We start from the raw sequence: 18,643 nt of genomic DNA, 5'->3' as shown, positions 1-18,643 counted from the left end.
CACTAAACTACTGCAGGAGGCTGAGCGCCGCACGCCTGGTCGACAAGAAAGCCGACCGTCTCCATTCGGTTGCTACTCGCCGAATTTGCCTGCAAGAGTTACGTATACAATGTCAGACAAGCCCTCCATCATGTCCTGCTGTGCCATCCATGTCTTCGGGGCCCAACATCTTGAACTCCAGGCCAGAATGACGGACGAAACACGTGCGGACGCGAAACTCAGGCACTTTCTCAACTTAGTGCACTCGCTTGCACAATGCACGTTTGTGTGGAGAACGCCTGAACAGAGGACCTGTTCCGGCTCAGGCAGCCACATCAAGGTTTATTCCTTTCTCTACGCTACTTTGATGCAGAGCTTGCCAAAATGCTTCTGATCCCACATGTATTCGTACGCTTCCTTTGCGTGTACTAGATCAAACACCTTCTCGTCCACAATTGGGTGGATGTCATTGGCTTCAATAGCGCGGTTCATGTCCTCGAATTGAAGTCTAGAGCCAACAAGCAAGCCCCGAACCGTGCAGATGTTCATCTGTGTCAACGTCAGCCTTATGTCATCTTGCCATAATGTCTAAACGTACCAAACAGTCCAAAAATGTCGGTTGTTCCTTGGAAAAGCCTCCAATAAATCCAATTATGGAGATAACACCATCGATTTTGATGGCCTTGAGGGACTGCGCCATTGTGGTCGGGCCTCCAACTTCAACCACATGCTGGACACCCGCTTTGCCAGGCGTCAAGCTCTTTGCTTCCTCGCCCCAGTTTACATTCTCTTTGTAATTTATAACGTGATCTGCGCCAAGCTTCTTGAGAAGATCTGCTTTTTGCGGAGACGAGGTCGTTGCGATGACTTTTGCGCCTGCCGCTTTTGCGAACTGATGGACCTTTAGCACAAGCTCCAGTAATCAGAAGGAAGACAAACCTGCAGAGCGAAGATGCTAACCCCTCCAGTTCCCTGTGTCAAGACAGTGTCTCCCGGCTTTAGCGCTCTGCTCTCTAACCCATACAGAGCGTTCCAAGCTGTCACAGCCGCACAGCTCAATGTGCTTGCTTCCAACCAGTTCAAGTTGGCTGGCATGTGAACAAGCCCCTGCTCGTCGAAGGCGGCATATTCACGAAGAGTGCCATCCACGGCACCTCCAAGCCCTGTGGCAATAGAATGGCTATCGAGAGATCCTCCAAGATGTCCTTGACTGAAGAGCGTCACGACCTTGTCCCCGGGTTTGAAGCGAGTGACGCGGGACCCGACCGCCTCAACCGTTCCAGCACCATCCGAACCCGGGACTACGCCATCCTTTACGCCGAAGGGATATTTTCCCTTAACACGATTAAACTCTAGTCTGTGGTCGACCGTTCAGGATAATTGGAAACATACCTTCGGTATAATGAGATCGCGGTAGTTCAGAGAAACGGCATGTACTGTTAAGAATTAGCATTTGAAGTTGCCGAAAAAAATAGCGGTAGAAGAGCCGGTGGACAATACTTTTAACAAGAACGTCCTTGTCGCCCAATTGCGGGACGGGCGCCTGTTCATTCAACTTCAACGACTCGAATCCGTCCTTGCCTTCAATAGTCCACTGCTTAGCGGTTGAGGGTGCCATTGCGAATATAAAAGAATAAATGAAAGCTTGAGAAATACCACTTATGCTTATCAACTTTGAGCGAGTGGGGAACCCAAATATTTAAAGTTTAAATACATATTTATGACGTGGGGTGACGCAAGTCGGACAGGAGGGACAGTGGTACATGACTGACTCCAAGTGCCGTCTCTTGGGACATTTCTAAGCCATCTGCAAATGTGCAGCATCCTGCATTCCTAGATCGTGGGGGGGAAACACAGGGCACAAGGAATTGCTGCCTTTTTCGCTCATCTCGATATGTCAGCGGTGGGCTTGGAAAACGGAAATAGCCCGGGCTCGGGTTGTTGTCGGGGGTAGTTCGCAGCATTCCTTTGAACCCCCTCTTGTTTACTCAACTCCAGCAAGACCTTTGAAGCATGGCAGCCAAGTGCAGTTTGAAAAGATTGCATTAGTCAAATAGTCAGCCTTAAGCTTAAGTCAGCTATTTGAAATCGACATCGCACAGCATTATAGTGCTAATTTTCTTAGCCATTAGAAGGTACTCAGGGAGGAAGCTCTACACAATATGACCAAAATTGTAGCACATTGTCTCTCCTAAACGCTGCTTTCGAATAGGCCGTTTAATGGTACTTGTGACAAGCACGTTAGTTTCAAGTGTAAGTTGGAAATCTAACTGGTATCCAATAGTTCTACGAACCAACCCCTCATCCATGACCGTCAGCCCCAAACGCCCGTCCTCAATCCTACCATGTGCGTTGGATTAATCATGTATTTCTAATAATCTCGTAATGCTCCTCATACAATATCCTCTACAGGACAGTTGGGGTGAAGGACATAGACAATATTGGAGTCTGACGCAAGGCCTTGCCCTTGCTCATCGGCGAGTCCTTCCCCACGGATTTGCATAAGGTATTGCTCCTACAGGGTAATGATTAATTCAGAGAGTCTTTGTGTTCCAACGATAATGCCACTTACCTTGACTATTTTCTTGAGCACTTTCTTTGCCAGAACCCGCTCTTTGTTCAAATCTTCTTGCGTGTCCAACTCGCCTTCTTTCTGCTCCAAGTACCACACTAACAACTCCTCCTCTTCCACCCCATCCTCAGTGGCGGTTTGGTCCTCGTTGACTCGCTTGACGAACATATTACGCATGGCCACGTACTTATCATGCGTGATCTTGGTCTTTTCTCTTGCGGGTGCAGCTGGTGTGCGGCTCGCTGTCCTTGCCCGCGCAGCCTCCCCACCATCATCCTCCTCCTCTTCATCACCCATAGGAGCATCTCCGTCTTGGTGTGCTGATTCTGCGGCCTCCGCTACCGCAACCAGAGCCTCATCATCCTCGTCCTCAACTTCAACATCATCCTTCTCAACACTAATGATAGATTGTCGGAGGAGGTTGTATGCTTCTTTGACAAATTCCGGCGTGATCTCAGAGACACAGTTCGCCTTCGCAATGGCTTCTGAAAGACGAATCATACTCTCGAGTTGACGGACCGTTATGCGATAGCTGTTTCTGCCAATACCGCCCTGTGCGTCGTCTGCCCTGAGCTCTTTATACTTTTCCACTAAACTAACCTTCGCTTCGTCGGTAAATTCGGGTTTGAAAGTCCTCGCAAAACGAATGTAACGTTGTAACTGCTCAGTGCTAAATTCAGGCTCGACCGCATCATCTCTATCTTTGTGAATGCTCACGATATGCTCTGCTAGATGGCGATCCACATCTTCGTCACACTCATCCAAAACGACGAAAAAGAGATCAAAGCGAGACATAATGGGAGCAGACATGTTGACGTTGGCGCGGAGCGTAGTTTTTCGATTGTATCGTCCTCCAACGGGATTTGCGGCCGCTAAGATCGAAGTACGCGCGTTGAGCGTTGCTTGTATCCCTGCCTTTGCAATTGAGATAGTCTGTTGTTCCATGGCTTCGTGGATGGCAACTTGGTCCGAAATGTCCATCTTATCAAATTCGTCAATGGCGCAAATTCCGTTGTCAGCTAACATCAATGCACCAGCTTCAATGGTAAATTCTCCAGTCTCTTCGTCCTTCACTACAGCAGCGGTAAGACCAGCCGCTGAGGATGCCTTTCCGGATGTATACACAGCGCGAGGCAAGAAGCTGCAGATGTATTTGAGGAATTGCGACTTCGATGTCGAGGGATCGCCAACGATACAAATGTTGATGTCTCCACGTAAAGCCATGCCTTCGGGAGTCTCTTTTGAGACACCGCCCATAAGCTGAAGCAGGAGGCCTTTCTTGATAACCTGGTGGCCGTACACCATCGGTGCAATGGAGTCGACCAGTCGCATAAAGATGTTCGGCTTGTGCACCATATCTTTGAGGTCTTGGATTTCCGCGGGCGTTAGGGTACCAAGATATTCAGCTTGAGCTTCTTCACCAGTGGCTGTTGTTTCCATCGCTTGGGCCTGGTTCAAAGAGGCAAGAATGTTGGCAGCTTGTCCAGTCATGTGGTGGTTGGCTGATTGGCCGGGAGTAGAAGTGTCCGGCGTCACCATACATGCAAGAAACGACATTCGATATGTGAGATCGCGGACGCCGAGAGCCTTAAGGCCGCTCACCCCAGAGCCACCCACGTCGTTCCCTCGAGATGTGTTCGAACTATCCCTCATCGCCTGAGGCCGTACGCCTGGGACTCGGAACTGGCTCACATCAGGGATGACAATGACAGTTCCTGTGAAGATACACTTTTCTCCGGCCTTGGCGCGATCCACCATCTCTCCTCGCAGGATGACATCCATTGTTCGGGGCATGCTTCCCGTTGGGATCTCGGAACTGTTCTCTTGAATGCGAACTTTCTGCCAATCTACAAAGGTAGATTGCCTAATGTCGAGTCGCCAGCCTTCCCGGTTCATGCATGTGGTGTTTGGGCATTGTGTCGGTTCTGTATATTTGAAGGTCTGTTCAATGTTGGGAACAACGGTGTTGCAAGCCTCGCATACAAAGGTAGCCATTGAGAGCTCAGGTCGCACTTCTGAGGTTCTTGTGACTGTCCCTGATATAGACAGCAAGCGTCCGATCGAGGTAGTGCGCAGCTGGCGGACTCGCGAGACTAGCGGGATGTTGTAGAATGCCAGAGTAAATATCTTGTCCGTCTGCTGGTTGGGTGTCTTCTCGTTGATCGACTCGTTTTGGCTTGTGGCGTTCCCAACGTTCGATGGGGCGGTGACGGAGGATGTCGATGCAGGCTGGCGATGCTCGCGAAAGTACTTTGGTTCGTACTTCGCAATTAGGTTGTGGAGAGAGCGGATCATATAGGGGAGAAATCGATAGTATTCGCTGGCAACAGCAGCGGCAACAACACCGTCCTCATGCCGGAGCAGATGAGTGTAGTCGACATAGAGGGTTGAAAGATTGTAAAGGCGGAGCCCTCTGATCTGGGCAATGTAGTACTTGTCAGTGGTTGGGACGCTGGAGGCAGGTAGCGCTGAAGCGGTTGGGTCCTCAGTATAGCTATCATCTGTCAGAGTCCCCAGTACTATCAACTTGGTCCAGCTCACCTCTCTAAGAACTCTTGAAACCGCAGCGAAAGCGTCTCTCCAGTCACGTCGACAACTTTAGGTACATCGGTCCTCGGCCCGTTGGGCCTCCGTCCTGGGCCTCTTGCTCCCACGACTTCATCATCTGCAAATCCTTCGATGTCGCTGTTCGCGCCAGCGCTTTCGGAAGGAGGAGCGCGGGGTCTGGCGGAAGAAGAGCGGATTTGCGACCGCCGTGCGTTTCCAGGATCGCTTGACGGCGTTACTGCAGCGTCGGAATGGAGGACAGCATCTAATAGCGATGACATTGTGGGCAGAAAAGGTGGTGTGTTGTTGTGATGCAGGCAAAGATGGAAGTTATGGTGTTCAGGAGGTCTTCGCGGGGGACGTGTTTCGGCAAAAACGCGTCGCGTTGGCGCGCGCCACACAATTACCCTTCCTGTTTAGGAAAGGCTCCCACACCTCCAAATATAACCATGGACTTTCTACTTCATTTGGTTCACATTTTGGCACATTCGTGGGAATCATACACATCTTTAACAGTCTAATGATCGGGCCTACGTTTTGTGGTCTGCAGACCGCCTTCAGCTTGCGTGATCTCCGTAATTATCCTTATCTCACTCAACATTTAATGTGTTGTTGGACAAGGCAAGAGGTGGGCCTTGCAGGAGACGTCCCTCACGCCAGTTGAAGACAAATCTTAGACATGCAGTAGCGAGACCTTTTGTGGGTCGTTCGATAGGCTGATGCTATGTACAGTCTACCACGCTATGCAGGAGGATTTGAGCGCCAGAGATGCTGTCTAAAGGAAGTAGTCTGGAGTCCTGCGAGATACCATCGGCTCTCCAGCTCGAGGGCAAGGATCGAACTGCAAGCTGAGCCAGTATTAGCAATGCGCATCAGTGTAGGATCTAGAGGAACATACAAAGTGTACTTCAGATGCTCATCAATCTCCATGATTGCCGCTTGGTTGCCACACCTGTAACAATAGTTTGGTGCTGTATTTGTGAGCAACTTGGGTGTGGAATTACGAGGGACAGGCTTACCAGAGAAGATGGTCACCACATTTCTATCCTGAGACCAATTGTACCCCTCCATCACGAGCTGATGAGCTCTTGCCACCAGGGTCAAGCCGTTGTTATGGTTGAAGGCCTCTGAGATGTCCTGCCCAAACGTATAACCAGCGCCACGAGGAGAGATACCCCAGCCGCACCTATCGTCAGGATCTGACCAGAGCAGATCGCACATCGGTCCTTCGTGCGGTACCTCTTGTATCCTGTCAAGCGCACGAATATTGTCCAGGGTATCAATGCTAGGGGAAAGCCCGCCGTGGAGACAAAAGATCTGGTTGTCAATCAGGGCAGTAAGCGGCAGATAGTCGAACAGGTCTGTGAAGTACTTCCAGACGTTCGCATTTCCGTATTTCCGAAGACATTCGTCGTAGAAGCCATAAACTTGAGTGATCTGGCGAGACTCGTGATTCCCTCGTAGGATTGTAATGCGTTGGGGGTATCGAATCTTGAGAGCAACAAGGAGGGTCACCGTCTCAACGGAGAAATAACCACGGTCAACGTAGTCACCTGCATTTGGTTAGCCGCCAGTCGTCGCAGGCGCGGGTATTGTTTACCCATGAAGAGATAGTTGGTATCAGGATTAGGACCGCCAATCTTGAACAGCTCCATCAAATCGTGGAACTGGCCATGTATGTCTCCGCACACAGTGACAGGGCATTTCTACGGGTCGTGAGCATGTGCTTCAGCACTTGGGGGCATATTCAGCGCTCACCACTGGCTGTACGTTAGACTCCTCCTGAAGTACCTCACGGGCCTGTGCACGCGACAGCTATCAGCCCATGCCACACTTGTCATTCATACAGTATCTTCAACTTACTTTGTCGCACAGTCTCTGTACATCACTCTCAGGCAACTGCTTGCAGTTCATAAGACCCTCAATCCAACCGTCTAGCGTTGGAATGGACGCGGGCTCGGTGAGCGGGATTGACGATAGCTGCATGGGCTCAGGCATCTTGACATCCTCCATATTAGTATCCATGACTGCAGTAACAGGACGCCGTGGAAGGTGAAACTGTGGGTATCGCTGTTTGTGTTGTGAGGCTTCTTGTGAGGGGGGTTCTTGCCGCGCTGAACTTGGCGCGCAGATGACGTGCCTGGTCGGAGGCACACGTTAATGAGGGAGGTTTCGAGGTTGAAAGAGTGTGTCAGCGATTTGCACTGGACAAGCAAGTGGGGATTGTGTGAAAAATTAGGTTGGAGTGGAAGAATGCGGCGTGAAACGGGGGGTTTCGAGGTCGCTTCCTCTGTTGGCACTGCAGACCGCTGGTGACAACCCTGGAAGCAAATTGACGGAGCGCATTAACCTATCTCCGGTGCCCTGGGAGGAAGCTTGGCACTCGGAATGGCGCAGAGCCTCATTTGCGGGCGCCGACACTCCGTCGCTAAGCAACGGTTGAATATTCTCCCCAGAAACCGGTCTATCAGCTTGACTCCATATCCACAGATTGTTCTACCACCCTCAGCGAGCTGCAAGCAGGCGTCGAGGCTTCCTCCGACCGGAAGCGGGTTGGAGGGGCTTATGTGCACGTGCCATCCAGCCCCCTCCTTACGTCAGCCAGCGCCCGAGCTTGAGCTCGGCTTGCTTAACTCGCGTCCGTTCTCGACAGCTCCTTCTTCTCTCCAACAACACTTCCATCTACAACGCAGCTGCACCACGGCCATGGCGAAGCGCGCCCACGACTACGCCTTTGCAGTCGCGATGCCTGGTGCAATTGCAATGGATGACGACGACTTTCTCCTGTCTCCCCAGAGCCAATTGATCGACTTCGCGCCGGGCGCAGCTACCCCGACGACCTCCTACTTCACCACGATCAAGAACATGATCCCCTCTGTGGGCACCGTTAGCACCTTCATAGCCAATGGCCTCCGCCGTCTCCTGCGGACATCGACCCGCCCGCAAGCCATCCGTGCGGAGCCTGTTCAACGCCCCGACGGCGCCCGCAAGAAAATACTCATCGATGCTGGTCTCGCCGACGCCCCTGCCACTCCCACGCGCATCGCGAAGGTAGCAAACTCGAAGGCGGTCATTGCGCAGAATAACAAGCGCTTCCTCACCAAACAATCAGAGTCTCGACTCCAATTCGACTGCGTCAACGTCCCAGGCGCATGGCCGTCCCCGATCCTCAGTCCTCTTGATTCCGCCAATGGTTATGACAACCCCTCTCCATACGTCCCCCCACCCCCGAAATTACTTACCGACTACCTCCCGTCATACATCTCCCCACCCCCAAGCCCAACCAAGGGCCCGCAGGACCTCTTCACTCGCGAATTTAACACCGTCGCCGCCGCACAGGCAAGCGCGCCTTCCCCAAGACAGTCTACTTCTGGTGATCAGGTCACTAGACAGCAGCGACTTCGCGCAAACGGCCTCGAAGCCGCTACAAAGTCTGGTGCACCAACTACAAAGAATATCTCACCGCCGCTCAACAACCGTATCAAGACCTTAAGGAAGAACACCACCTCCAACAATAAAATAGTGCCCAGCAAACATGCCTCCAGCAGCATTTCCCGAAAAGACACCCCCGCCCAAGCGATCACCACCAAGCCCCTCGAGAATGCTCAGCATTACACCATAACCAACAATCGCGCTAACGCAAAGAGGGCCAATGAAGAATACAGGAATAAAAGGGCAGAGTGGGAAGCTGAGAGGTTCAGACAAGAGAAAGCCGAGCAGAAGGAAAAAGAACGGAAGATATATGCGAAAGAGTACGCGGTCGCGTACGACCAAGTCGTATCCTCAGCCCCTCCACTACCCACTTTCAGCGGTGAGGACCTTGGAAGTCTACCTGATGCCCCATATTGTGAGGAGTTGTCTGAGCTCCCGGATGCCCCACCGCGAAAGACAGTCCGACTGGCAGATCAAGCCCACGTCAAGCATTTCTTCCAAGACGATAGGATTTGCGACGGGCTTGATTCGTTCATAGTCGACGTCGTCCTTTCCCCGCCTCAGGATGTGACCCTTCAAAACTACCTATCTCTTCCACAGTTGCAATCTCTCAGCACTGATGGCCTATCTTCAATTCCTACGAACACCACCACTCAGCAATCTCCTCTACCCAAGGAGGCCGCAAGCAAGCAATCTGCAACCGTTGGATTCACAGGTGTTCCACAAGATATATTTTTCGGTTCGTCAGATGACGAACAAAGCTCTCTTCTCGAGGCGGAGCCTTCGTTGGATCTTATCGATGGCATCAGGAAAGGAATCGAGCAAGGTCTCGCTATCACAACGACGAAGAAGGATGTTGATCAGCAGTCCGACAACGTCAAGCCAATGAAACAGACCAAAGGGCCGCAACAGTCGACTAAAGTTCCAATTCTGCCGTCTCTCACTGTTCCGCAGTTGGCTCCTCTTGTCCCGATTCAGAAGCCGTTGGTTGCGCCCCTCTGCGATAAGTGGAAGAAGGAGCTGGACGCCGCTGTGCAGAAGACAGACTATGGAAAAATCTCAATGGACCTTGTCCAGCATAAACTCAACACTCACGATTTCGGCACCATCTTGCCCGACTTGTTCAACGGAGGATCGTCTTGGTGGCTCAACGACAACGTTATCAACGAATATCTGAGCATTCTGGTTGACCACATCAAAACCAAACAGGGCTATAAGCACCGTAGAGGAGGCCCAGCCCCTCCGGTCCATGCCTTCCCGTCGCAATGGTGGATAAATGTGAACGACGATATTAAAAAGGTGGAGAGGTGGGCCACCAAGAAGCAACTCGGTGGCAAACAACTCCTCGATGCCAAACTTCTCTTATTTCCAATCTGCGAAGGGCATCATTGGCGCCTTCTTGCCATCAAGCCAAAGGAGCGTACTATCGAGTATCTTGACAGCTTGCAGAAGCCTAGCGGACAATCTACCACCTCTTCTCGATACATCTCCAAGGCTAAGGAATGGCTACGTATGGAACTCGGCGACTCGTACAACAACGCGGAGTGGCGCGTAGTTCAACAACGAAGCCAGCTTCAGCAAAACGGAGACGACTGTGGTGTCTTCACTGTCCTGAATGCCTTGGCTCTCCTCCGTGATGAGCAACCAGACCGAGTTGTCTCTGAGAAGGGCATGAGCGACGCACGCCGCCAAATGGCTGTAACTCTACTCCTCAGCAAAACGATTGGTGAATTGGAGTAACTTCCAGGTATGAAACGGGATGGTCCTTTCTGGTGTTTGCTTTTAGGTTTATGTTGTTTATTGCATTCACGGTGGTAAATGGTCTGGTTTGGGAGGGATTCTGCACTGGAGTCTGGATGGGGTCAATGACTTGATGATCATGACGTGATACCCACAATGCCTATAGGGCTCTCTTATGATGATTACTATACAATTAGAGCAATGAAATAAATCTGAAATAACGTTGCTTATAGAGTCTAACCATGTGTGAAACCTTTCCTGAGATGTTAGCGTTTACCCATTCCCCAAAATTAGTTTAGCATTCGACGCAACAACTCAGCATAGCTTTAGGAACTCGGCAAGAGAGTTCAAGTCATGGAAGAAAACATGTAGGATAGACACTTTACTTTTAAACTTAAAGAACCGTGTACTGTTATACTTTATCTACATTAAGGACAACTTCAGGAACAATATCAAACCTATAAATACTTGCTAGATTTCTATGGAGGAAAGAACAAGAGCTTAAATATACAAGAGAGCAGGTAAAATAATTATTTTACATTTCAGTGTTCGTAATGGGCGGGCTTTTAATCCATGGGCGAGGAGTAATCAAAGTCAGAGTTAAGCAGGAAGCTAGGGAATTCTGCTCTTATTTCTCTTGTATCCTAGCATACTTAATAAAGTATAGCTTGGTACACCAGATACCTCCCAGAGGCGCAAATTCACCTATGGAATATCGTCTAATTCTAGGTAATATAAGCCTACCTGCCTACCTATTACGAACACTGTTACTTTTACGTACTTAAAGAAGCGTATAATATTACAAATTACTCCCCGTGTCCGTACGCAGCAGCAGCGTCGCGTCCTGGATACGAACGATCGCGCACGAGCAGGATCACGTATCTATGTCACATGATGCTCGTGCGCGAACCTCCGTGCGCGAACATCTAGATATCCCCCTTTTCCTCCGTACGGAGGAAAGACAAGAGCAATAGAACCAGAAACATGTTGCCCTCACCTTACCTACCTCGTACGCTGTGCACACCGTACACCACTCTTACTCTTGCTACTTAAGTGCTCATACCATAAGCAGCTAGCTGTCAGAGCCCATTCAACACCCCGCTTCAAACATCTCTTCGTGAATAACAATCAATATACAAAGTCCTCGCTAGAATTCCGGACAAAGAAGCGGGGACTAGAGTTATGTAAGAAGTGGATGGCAAGTATGCTTCATCTCTACGCTTTAACAAAAATGGTTGACTTATAAAATGCCCTCACTACCATCAAGCTCTCATTTAAACAAATGTCAAGCTTGTAAAATCCGTGTCGGAGTTCTGTGTAAAGGAAAGGAAACCCGAGGTCAGCAGGGAAAATGGGCAAAATGCATAGATTGGTTTTGCGCAAAAATGAAGGAAAGTGTACTGTTATGATATTGTATTCACTGTCATGGAACACACTTCAGGAACAACCGAGAGCTAGGGAGATTCTGTCTAGAAAAACGAAGAGAAAAGAATTCATCAATTACACCAAAACATGCTCCCGCTGCTCACGTTTGGTACTATGTTGAGGGATAACATATATCATTTATCCCTTAATGGCGAGTATCTTTTACAACCATTTACTCCGACGCTTGCTACTGTCTAGGCTTATCAGGAGGAATCACGTTCTCCCAACCAGTAACTCATAGTAACAAAATATTCATCCTTTCAATTGACGACGCAACAACCCACGCCCAAAGATTTGCTAGCAAATGATGGACTTATGTTAGTCTATCTCCACAGAATATGCTCAACCTTATCTATTAGGGTCCCGGCACGCTATTTTTACATGATTTGATAATCGATATATTTTCCTTACAGTGTGGGATGAGCTTCGGAGTTAAGATACTGGGAAGGGGATTGCTTTTAGAGCCTGGTGAACCTAAGATCAAGAGGAGAGACTTACCATGTGAATTGACTGCTAGCATCACGCACCACTCTAGACACAGCAATGAGACAGCAAAACCTTTAGCAAAATCTTTGTACAGAGGAATTAGAATCTAAGGCATGCATATACAACAACAGCAACACATACTCACTACCCCATTTTCACAACCTGGGTGAGACCGTCATAGTCTTCCGTCTCGCCTTCCCCTTCGCCTTTGCCGCAACCACAGCCTCCGTTTCCAGCGCGCCGTGGTCCAAGACGCCATCCTCCCAAAGTGGCGCTCCAACCACATCCGCCAGACTCAAGACTCTGTTCTGCACCGTTGAGCCATCCCTCCTATTCTTCCCCTCCCTTCTACTCAAACTGATCCTCTCGGCAAAGAGCCACAACGGCCCCTGCGCAACAATGTTCGACTTAGTAGTCGACCTCGAAGGCATCCATTCATCCGACAACCTAATCGTACTCGGTTCTTTAGCACCCTTACTCTTAGTAACAAGAATCATCCCCTCTTCTTCAAACCGTTGATAAGCATTCCTCAACGTCTCTTTATTGACCGCTTCAAAGTACGACAAATCCCCCTGATGATATAGTGTTTTTCCAAACAGCTGCGCTCTATCCTGAACCTTCTTCAAGTCGAGCCAGACTTCCCCGGAGAGACCAACGGGCGGGGTTAGCATCATGAGCGACATGGCGCCCAGCCAGGAGGCTTCGATGAAGGGCCAGATGAGGAAGCAGTAGAAGTCGAAGTTCTCGCGACCGGTCTCGCGTTCCGCGTCGCTGAGTTCGACGAATGAGACTTTGGAGGGGTCAGCGGGGTTGCGGGTTACTTTGATGATGTTGTCGCTTTCGAGGCTGGAGATAGTTTTGGCTAAGTTGGCATCGAGTCCTTCGGTGGGGAAAATGAACTCGCCGCGGAAGAGCTGAGAGAGGTTAGACTTAGTGTGGGTTTGGGAAGAGCCTGGGGATTACCTGTGACAGGAAATGGACTTGGTCGTGGAGGTCGTCATACGATATCCTTTGGAACTCAGGCCCACCACCGAGCTTTACTTTAGTGTACATTGATGCCGAGACTAGGGCCTGCAGGATGAAGAGATGGATGGTCATGTTGCGGTAAAAAGAGAGCTGGAATCTGAGCCATGGTTAGCACTCTCGTCGTACTACATGCGCAGGAGCATCTAAAAAAGCCTTACCTATCAACAGCATAATAAGTCTCCTCAGGCAAGGCAGGCACGAGCCCCACAAGCCCAGGTCCCAAAACGTCAAGAGCCCTTTCAATAACTACATTGGTAGGTTGACTGGCAAAATGCGCCACTCGTCCACCCTGGGCTCGTACACGCTCACTCAGCCACTCCACTCTTCTAATAAGCTCCGCTTTCCCAACACCTCGCCCTCTCAAAGTCAGTAGAACAGTGCCGACCAGCGCGGTAGGCATTACGACAGATACATCGTTGATTTCAGAGAGAACTTTGTAACCGAGAGTCCGTAAAATCCTGAGTCGCTCTTCTTTCAAATCAAGCTTTTGGGGCATTTGACTAAATCTATCATGTTGTTGGTTGACGAATTTCCGCAGGCTCCAGGGTTCGTGGAACCGGACATCAACTCGGCCGAGTTTTAGAGAAAGGACTGAGGATGCGGAGAGGAAGTCCATTAAATTTTCCTTTGGTTTTGGTTGGCCTAAAAGTTCGCTAATGTACGAACTGGGTGCTAATTATTAGCTATCTGTTAGTGCAAGGAGGGAAGAACAGTTACTTACTCGACTTCAATCACCTTATCATACTGCGTAGAAACAGGGCATATGATAGCATCTTGGACTCGCCCGGATGCTACACTGTCCAACATGTAAGATAATATCCCAAACTTAGGTGGCAGCAGCTTCCCAGTCCTACTTCTGCCCCCTTCCACAAAACACTCCAAATTAAATCCGTTTTGAAGTAGGGTATCAATATAAGCTTGGACAAGTGTAGTATACAGCTGATCATCCCCGAAACTCCGCCGGATCCACATAGCCCCTGCATGTTGAAGGAAGGAACCAACAACTGGAAAGTTGAGATTATCGCCAGCTATCACGGTTGGCAGGGCAAGACCAAGTCGGTAGCATATTATTTGAAGGGAGACATAATCGACATGAGAGCGATGGCATGGGAGGAAGATGATCGAGTGCTTGTCTTTCGCGGCTTGCTCTGCAACGGAGCGGAGGCGGAGGATTTCCTCGCTTGAAACGTGGACGCCTGAGAGGCGTTAGCATGCATCGATAACAACGATTGTTTCTCCAAAAGCATACAAATTCTCTTACGTCTCTCCAAGGGGAACGAAATCTACATACCCTGATGATACGCCCTTGTCAAAAGCTGCGTGGTTAGATAATAAGCCCCCCTAATAAAACTTTTGCTCTCCATTTTACAGATCATATTATCTGTTAAGGTCTCCGCAACGTCCATTAAGCTCTCCTCAATCTGCACCCTCCTGCGCACCCTCTTATCCTTCTCCCCAGCCCTCACATCCAGCCCCTCTCTCACCTCCTCCCCAAGTAGGCCCTCAATGGCTTCAACATCCACCCTCTTCGCCGCCAGCTCCCTCACCTTGCTAACCAGCATCGGATTGCTCAACACCCGCGTCTTCATCTCCTCAGAGAATCCGGAGTAGAAGATGGGCTGGCCGACGATCCTGTCATATGAGCGCCACCCGGTGCCGGAGACGTGCAGACTGACTTCGCGGATGAAGTCAAGCGGTGCGGAGCGAAACCGCGCCATGCTGTGGACGAGACCGCGCTCGGGCGACTCATTGTAGCCGGCAGCGTGGAGGTGGACCTGGTCGTCGGCGGTAATACTGAGATCGGGGGCTTGTTCGGAGGGGCGGGGGGCTTTGCGCTTCTTGGATGTCGGTAGCATTGCGGATTTGCGTCGTGGGAGAGGAGAGGAGGAGGAGGAGGAGGAGAAGGAGGGAGGCTCCGAGGGCCACTTTCAGGGACGCGTTTGTTGGAGGCTCATCGAGGCACCGGGAACGGTCGCTCTGGTGCGCCAATTATGACAACCCGTGGTGAGACAGGCCTTTCATATCATGGTGGAGAGATCACTCGAGGTGTTCAACATGTTGGGCGGGAGGGTTTTGTCACCGTGCATTCTCTCGGAGATCATCCCCAATTCATATGCTGCCGAGGGAAGTTTTTGCGGGGAAGGAACGCCACACTATTCATGAAACCAACGCTCTCAACCGTACGAATTACGTTTCATACTTTTCGTCTCAGTACTGTCACGTGAGCCGTAGCAAACGTAGTATAGTCCTTGTACGTTTTGTTTTGTCTTGTAAGTTATAGCTGCAGACTGTACTGCGTCTTAAAAGCTTAACTTTTAGGTAAGGATTACCTATTAGCTTAGACATTAATAGGTAGAGACCTATAGCACTGTTAGACAAGTTTTTTAATAAGCTAGTTATTAATTAAGGGGTAAGATTACCTAATAACTTAAGTGTAGCATTTTTTACTTAAATTAACACTACTAAATCTTTTTATATCTTAATATTATGTTAACTATGCGCAATTTTCTTAGTTAATAAGCCTCTACATAGAGCACTAGCTAGTTGCAGAGCTCTTAGAGCTCTTAGTTAACCTAAAGTAGTAACATAATCTATTATGCTTATTTCTATTGCCTAGAAAAGTTATAATTATTATTATTAAAGTTCTTATTTTATAATAGCTCTCTAGCTTTTGTATATAATTTTTATATAAAAGAATACTTTAAAGATTTTTTTCTTAATTTAAAAGTTATGTTTCTAATAAAGTAAGATAATATATAGCTTACTAGTAAAAAGCTAAAGGCAGAGAAGCTAGGTTACTATATAAAACACTCTTCTTAGCTCTAAGGTAACAAGAAGGTGTTAGTAGTGTAAAACTATAAAGCTAACTTACTATACACTAGAGAAGGCTTAAAGGTAAAGCTCTAGCTCTACTAACTCTGCTATTACAGAGGTAATTACACTACTACTAAAATAGTTAACAGCTATAGCTATATTAGCTACTATCTTAAAAAAAAGCATAAAATTAATATTAGTAGTAATAAAAGTTTTTTACTTAATTTTTTTTATGCTTTACTTAATCCTTAGGCAGCAACAGCTGCTATAGTAGTAGGCTTAGCCTAAGTTACTTTCTATAATCCCTAGCAAAAGGGGTTGTTGTAGAGGTTGTTAGTAGACTAGGTTATACTTTATAATATATTATTTATAACAGCATCTTTAGCTAAACTTTAAAGCCTTTTTACTTAAAACTAACTAGATCTTCTTACTGCTATTCTAAGCTTAGATATAATAATATTATTATATATAAAGTAAAGGTTAACACACTAGAAGGAGAAGATTTAAATAATATTAAAATTAGCTAAGTTAAAAGTAGCGTTAAGTGTTAATATATAGACTTTACTAAACTACCTTTCTTTTTTTAGAGTAGTAGCTTACTTTCTTAGTAAGTTTAGTAAAACTTTAAAAAGGCTATTTTAGTATCTTAGCTTAAAAAACTAATAATAAATAATAACTAACTTCTACTTTATAAATGTTAATTATTAATAATAAAACTTACTTATTAGCTTCTATAACCTTTATAGTAACTATATAAAAGCTAACTAAGCGCAGGCTATTTTTAAAATTATTTAGAATTATAAAATTATGTTAAAATTTAGTTATTTTATTACTAATAATATGTTTAATAATAATAACTTTACTATTAATGCTTTAGCTAAATATCTTAGAGTTAACTTTAATAGAGAGCACTATATATGCTGTACAGGCCACATAATTTAATTAGTGCTAAAGGCAGTTATCTATAGTAAAAGATTATTATAATTTAAAGCTGCTCTTATAAACGCAGCTTCTTAAGATTAGTTTAAGCTTTATTATAAACATAAAGTTGTTAGTAAGCTATATAACTTTATTAATACTATCTTTTTATTACATAAATGCTAGGAGGCCTTTATAGCTGTATAATTATCTTTAGAGGAAAAAAACAAGCTTTAAAGCTTTAGCACACTTAATTTAATACAGGACAGTAGTGTCTGCTAGCATTCTGTATATCTAATGCTTGTACAGTGCCTAGAGCTTAAGGATCTAATTACTAAGTTTATCTAGAAGTAGCACAGCATAGATAACAACACTAAGGACTCTAACATACCTAGCAACACAGCTCTTTAAAAAATTATTAGTAAAAAAGACTAAAAAAAAGTTAAATGCCTTACTAAGTTTTTTAAAGTCTTTTATTAAATAATAAAACAGCTAGAGGGCAACAGTAAGCATAGTTCTCTATAGATATTTATTATTAACATGTAAGTGCTATATAATAAGCTATTATAGATAAAAAAAAACTTTTCTCTAAGCTTAATAATAGTTACTTTAAAAATAGTGTCTTTTTTAGACTTAAAAAAATTAACACATATTTTTAAAAAATAGTTATTAATTTTTTTATCTTTTACTTAGTAATTACTACTATACTTAACTTATAACTTTATATAACGTACCTAACGGGTTGGCCGGCCACACGGGTTGGCCGGCCACTTTTGCCAAGCCCCCACTAAAACCACCCCATTCTCTCGCAAAACAGCCCACTTTAGCCCTGTATAGAGTAATACAACACAAGATATTATTTAGAGTCTACTTCTACTACTTGCTTACACGTACGCAAGTTATGCCTAGTCTAATTGCACTGCCTACATTGCCTTTAACTTAGCTTACCTCCTTTAGCGCGCACCTGCGTCTTTAGCTTCTTCCTATTACTACGCGCTCTAAACTCCTTTAGAGCAGTTAGACAAGCCCTATCCTTAACTATTAAGGTCTTTTTTGCCTAAATCTGCTTCCTTTTATGCGATCTATGTTGCGTGGCAGCCTTATTTGCTGCTTAAAGCTCTGTAATCTTATAGCCCACCTTGTCACGTTAATGCCCTAGATAACTGTTGTCCACTCCCTATTGCCTTACTGTATTGCCTTTGGCTGTCCTTATCTCTCTAAAGCTGTAACAACTGCTCTAGTTAATATCTAGCCTATTATAAAGCCTAACTTGTTAAAGTTATACCTGTCTTTATCCTAGATACTGTACTTAGCTTTTATGTTAGCTACTAGGCGAAACTAGCCCTAGATAACCTCTAAATCTTTATAGAGCGCTCTTTTGTAATTATACTTGTAATTAAACTTTATTGTGAACTTAGGGCAGTGCTTAACCCACATACTAGTCTAGTTTAAGCTAACCTGGCCTAGATTGCGCTCTGCGGGCAAGGAATTAGCCATATTAGCTACAGCTGCGAGCCTAGGGGGAAATCTGCGCGTAATAAGCTTAAGTATGTACTTAACAACTACCTCCTTTTTAAGCTTAGTTAGATTCCTTGATTTAGGCTAGCATTCTGCTTGTGAAGGCTGTCCAGCGCGTTGATTACTTAGTGTTGTGTGAGAGACATTATAGATAGCTGCAGCGCGTTCTAAGGAGAGTTTTAAGTC

At 46.9% G+C, this 18,643-nt stretch overlaps 6 protein-coding genes across 6 annotated transcripts; 2 read left to right on the top strand and 4 right to left on the bottom strand.

Moving 5' to 3' along the window:
• Positions 1-68: 68 nt before the first annotated feature.
• On the bottom strand, positions 69-1,701 carry BDR25DRAFT_341125 (alcohol dehydrogenase). The gene is made up of 5 exons (XM_033693579.1): positions 1,480-1,701; positions 1,372-1,415; positions 919-1,314; positions 578-871; positions 69-528 (listed from the first exon to the last, which is right to left on the bottom strand). The coding sequence occupies exons 1-5, from the start codon at positions 1,595-1,597 to the stop codon at positions 334-336; spliced, it is 1,047 nt and encodes a 348-aa protein (XP_033550721.1). The 5' UTR covers positions 1,598-1,701; the 3' UTR covers positions 69-333.
• Positions 1,702-2,300: 599 nt separating this feature from the next.
• Positions 2,301-4,378, bottom strand: BDR25DRAFT_301960 (MCM-domain-containing protein). The gene is made up of 2 exons (XM_033689692.1): positions 2,552-4,378; positions 2,301-2,494 (listed from the first exon to the last, which is right to left on the bottom strand). The coding sequence occupies exons 1-2, from the start codon at positions 4,331-4,333 to the stop codon at positions 2,372-2,374; spliced, it is 1,905 nt and encodes a 634-aa protein (XP_033550720.1). The 5' UTR covers positions 4,334-4,378; the 3' UTR covers positions 2,301-2,371.
• Positions 4,379-5,603: 1,225 nt separating this feature from the next.
• Positions 5,604-7,394, bottom strand: BDR25DRAFT_256859 (serine/threonine protein phosphatase-like protein 2A catalytic subunit). The gene is made up of 6 exons (XM_033686440.1): positions 6,962-7,394; positions 6,857-6,898; positions 6,699-6,804; positions 6,118-6,651; positions 5,997-6,069; positions 5,604-5,946 (listed from the first exon to the last, which is right to left on the bottom strand). The coding sequence occupies exons 1-6, from the start codon at positions 7,121-7,123 to the stop codon at positions 5,874-5,876; spliced, it is 990 nt and encodes a 329-aa protein (XP_033550719.1). The 5' UTR covers positions 7,124-7,394; the 3' UTR covers positions 5,604-5,873.
• Positions 7,395-7,486: 92 nt separating this feature from the next.
• On the top strand, positions 7,487-10,404 carry BDR25DRAFT_392284 (uncharacterized protein; the record flags this gene model as incomplete). Its single annotated transcript, XM_033698198.1, has 2 exons — positions 7,487-10,266; positions 10,317-10,404. The coding sequence occupies 2 exons, from the start codon at positions 7,487-7,489 to the stop codon at positions 10,402-10,404; spliced, it is 2,868 nt and encodes a 955-aa protein (XP_033550718.1).
• A 420-nt stretch (positions 10,405-10,824) lies between these two features.
• BDR25DRAFT_352349 (uncharacterized protein) lies at positions 10,825-12,003 on the top strand (the record flags this gene model as incomplete). Its single annotated transcript, XM_033695005.1, has 8 exons — positions 10,825-10,863; positions 10,938-10,987; positions 11,100-11,156; positions 11,201-11,279; positions 11,343-11,461; positions 11,538-11,667; positions 11,712-11,799; positions 11,852-12,003. 8 exons carry the CDS (start codon positions 10,825-10,827, stop codon positions 12,001-12,003), a joined length of 714 nt encoding a protein of 237 aa, XP_033550717.1.
• Positions 12,004-12,265: 262 nt separating this feature from the next.
• On the bottom strand, positions 12,266-15,260 carry BDR25DRAFT_256856 (glycerol-3-phosphate acyltransferase). Its single transcript, XM_033686439.1, has 5 exons — positions 14,499-15,260; positions 13,929-14,403; positions 13,366-13,872; positions 13,145-13,304; positions 12,266-13,095 (listed from the first exon to the last, which is right to left on the bottom strand). The coding sequence occupies exons 1-5, from the start codon at positions 15,061-15,063 to the stop codon at positions 12,337-12,339; spliced, it is 2,466 nt and encodes an 821-aa protein (XP_033550716.1). The 5' UTR covers positions 15,064-15,260; the 3' UTR covers positions 12,266-12,336.
• Between the last annotated feature and the right edge of the window lie 3,383 nt (positions 15,261-18,643).

Source organism: Lindgomyces ingoldianus (assembly GCF_010093535.1).
Source record: "Lindgomyces ingoldianus strain ATCC 200398 unplaced genomic scaffold BDR25scaffold_8, whole genome shotgun sequence".
Taxonomy (NCBI): domain Eukaryota; kingdom Fungi; phylum Ascomycota; class Dothideomycetes; order Pleosporales; family Lindgomycetaceae; genus Lindgomyces; species Lindgomyces ingoldianus.
The sequence above is the reverse complement of the archived record's forward strand: the minus strand, read 5'-3'. Positions and strand labels throughout refer to the sequence as shown.